A 2,419-nucleotide genomic window follows, 5' to 3' on the forward strand; every position below is an offset into this window, starting at 1 on the left:
GGTCTTGATCTTCTGACCTCATGATCTGCGTGCCTCGGCCTCCCAAAGTGCTGGGATTACAGGCGTGAGCCACCGCTCCCGGCCCTCCATTCTTCTTAAAAGTTTCACCAAGACTGTCATATTCCATTCTTTTGTTAAACTTAATGTTTTCCAATTTATAACATGCATTATACCACAAAATGTTCATGACCTCTGTGTAGAGTGATGTCCTGGTTTGCCGGGGACTTTCACCAGTTTTAGCACTGAAAGACCTGCGTCCTGAGAAACCTGTCAGCCTTGCCAAAGCAGAATGAATGGTCACCCAATGTTCGTCCAGAAATGTCACTTCTAAGAATTTATCCAAAAAGAGTACTTTCTTTTTCAGACAAGGTCTTGCTCTGTCACCAGGCTGGAGTGTGGTGACATGAACATAGCTCACTGCAGCCTCAACCTCCAGGGTTCAAGTGATCCTTCCACCTCAGTCCCGTAAGTAGCTGGGACCACAGGCATGTACCACCGTGCTTGGCTAATTTTTTTTTTTTTGTAGAGACAGGATCTCACCATGTTGCCCAGGGTGAAACAATACTATTTATAATGTTTATTGTAATGTCAAGTAATAGTGGAGCAGTTAAATTGTATCAGATCCTCTTGATAAAATATTCTACAGTCATTGAAACATACAGTTAGAAAGCTTATATATACACCTTAAAAAATGCTTCCCCAAATGTTGGCCGGGCACAGTGGCTCATGACTATAACCCCAGCACTTTGGGAGGCTGATGGGGGTGGATCACTTGAGGTCAGGAGTTTGAGAACAACCTGGCCAACATGATGAAACCCCATCTCTACTCAAAATACAAAAGAATTAGTTGGATGTGGTGACAGGTGTTCAATCTCAACTACTCAGGAGGCTGAGGAAGAAAATCACTTGAACCTGGGAGGTGGAGGTTGCAGTGAGCAGAGATCATGCCACTGCACTCCAGCCTGGGCAACAGAGCGAGACTCTGTCTCAAACAAACAAAACCAAAATGTTAAAAAATAAGGTTACTGAAGCTACAGATGCAATTTTATTAATTTTAAGTCATGTAGAGCATATAATAAGGATTGGATGAGGCATAGAATATAAACTGTTGATTTATTAAAATAAGAAGAGGCAATTTTGTTTCTATTTCTAATATTTTATGGTCATTCACTGGATGATTACTTCTTTGTTAATGTCATTTTTTTTTTCTTGAGATGGTGTCACTCTGTCACCCAGGCTAGAGTACAGTGGCACAATCTCTGTTCACTGCAGCCTCAAGCTTCCTGGGCTCAGATAGTCCTCCCACCTCAGCCTCCTGAGTAGCTGGAGGCACAGATGTGCACCACCAAGTCTGGCTAATTTTTAAATTTTTTTGTAGAGACAGGGTTCGACTATGTTGCCCGGGCTGGTCCTGAAACCCTGGGCTCAAGCAATCTTCCTGCCTCGGCCTCCCAAAGTGTGGGATTACAGGCATAAGCAACCACATCTGGCCAATGTCAAGATGAGACCTATAGCTAGCAAGCAAACAGTAAAACACAGAGACAGATACACAAAACACTCCAACCACAGCAAACTCAGAGCCTGGTTTTCTAGCTATAATCCACCTCTCCACAGACTGTTCACTTTGGGCTCTGCCATACACACCCACCTCAGCTAGCTTGTTGAAGCCCTGTGAGTGGCCTTCCTGCCGCTCCACCTGGCACTTCTTGGCATAGCGACGGTTCCCGTCCATTATGAATGCAATGTGTTTCGGCATTGGGCCTGCCTGTGGAATAGGAAGACAAATCATGAACAGGTTTCATATTCTTCAGGGATAAAGGAAGACACTACACCCCAAGGTGATAAGTTTGGGCTATGTGATGAAAACCCCAACAAAGGGAATTGGGTACTTTGTGCTTTTAACTCAGTAAAAAGACATTAAAGTTTACTTACGTAGTTACTTAATTTTGAGGCAGGATCTCACTCAGTCACCCAGACTGGAATGCAATGGTGTGATCACAGCTGACTGCAGCCTTGGCCTCCTGGGCTCAAGTGATCCTCCCACCTCTGCCTCCCACTGAGTAGCCAGGGCTACCAGCATACGCCATCACACCTACCTAGCCTTTTTTCTTTTCCTTTATTTTTTAAGAGATGGAGTTGGCCAGGCATGGTGGCTTACACCTATAATCCCAGCACTTTGGGAGGCTGAGGTGGGTGGATCACTTGAGGTCAGGCGTTCGAGACCAGCCTGGCCAATATGGTGAAACTTGGTCTCTACTAAAAACACAAAAATTAGCCAGGCATGGTGGCATGTGCCTATAGTCTCAGCTACTCTACTCTGGAGGCTGAGGCAGGAGAATCGCTTGAACCCAGGAGGCGGAGGTTGCAGTGAGCTGAGATCGCGCCACTGCACTCCAGCCTGGGCGACACAGTGAGACTG

General features: G+C 45.6%; 1 protein-coding gene across 3 annotated transcripts in view; it reads right to left on the reverse strand.

Moving 5' to 3' along the window:
- DHDDS (dehydrodolichyl diphosphate synthase) overlaps positions 1-2,419 on the reverse strand; it is a 47,960-nt gene that overhangs the window by 40,097 nt on the left and 5,444 nt on the right. For all 3 annotated transcript variants that reach the window (XM_011955585.1, XM_011955586.1, XM_011955587.1), the window contains one exon: positions 1,649-1,765. In XM_011955585.1, the coding sequence (XP_011810975.1) occupies positions 1,649-1,765 (117 nt within the window). The remainder of the gene's footprint in view (positions 1-1,648; positions 1,766-2,419) is intronic.

Source organism: Colobus angolensis, unplaced genomic scaffold (genome assembly GCF_000951035.1).
Source record: "Colobus angolensis palliatus isolate OR3802 unplaced genomic scaffold, Cang.pa_1.0 Scaffold4, whole genome shotgun sequence".
In the NCBI taxonomy this organism is placed as follows: Eukaryota; Metazoa; Chordata; class Mammalia; order Primates; family Cercopithecidae; genus Colobus; species Colobus angolensis.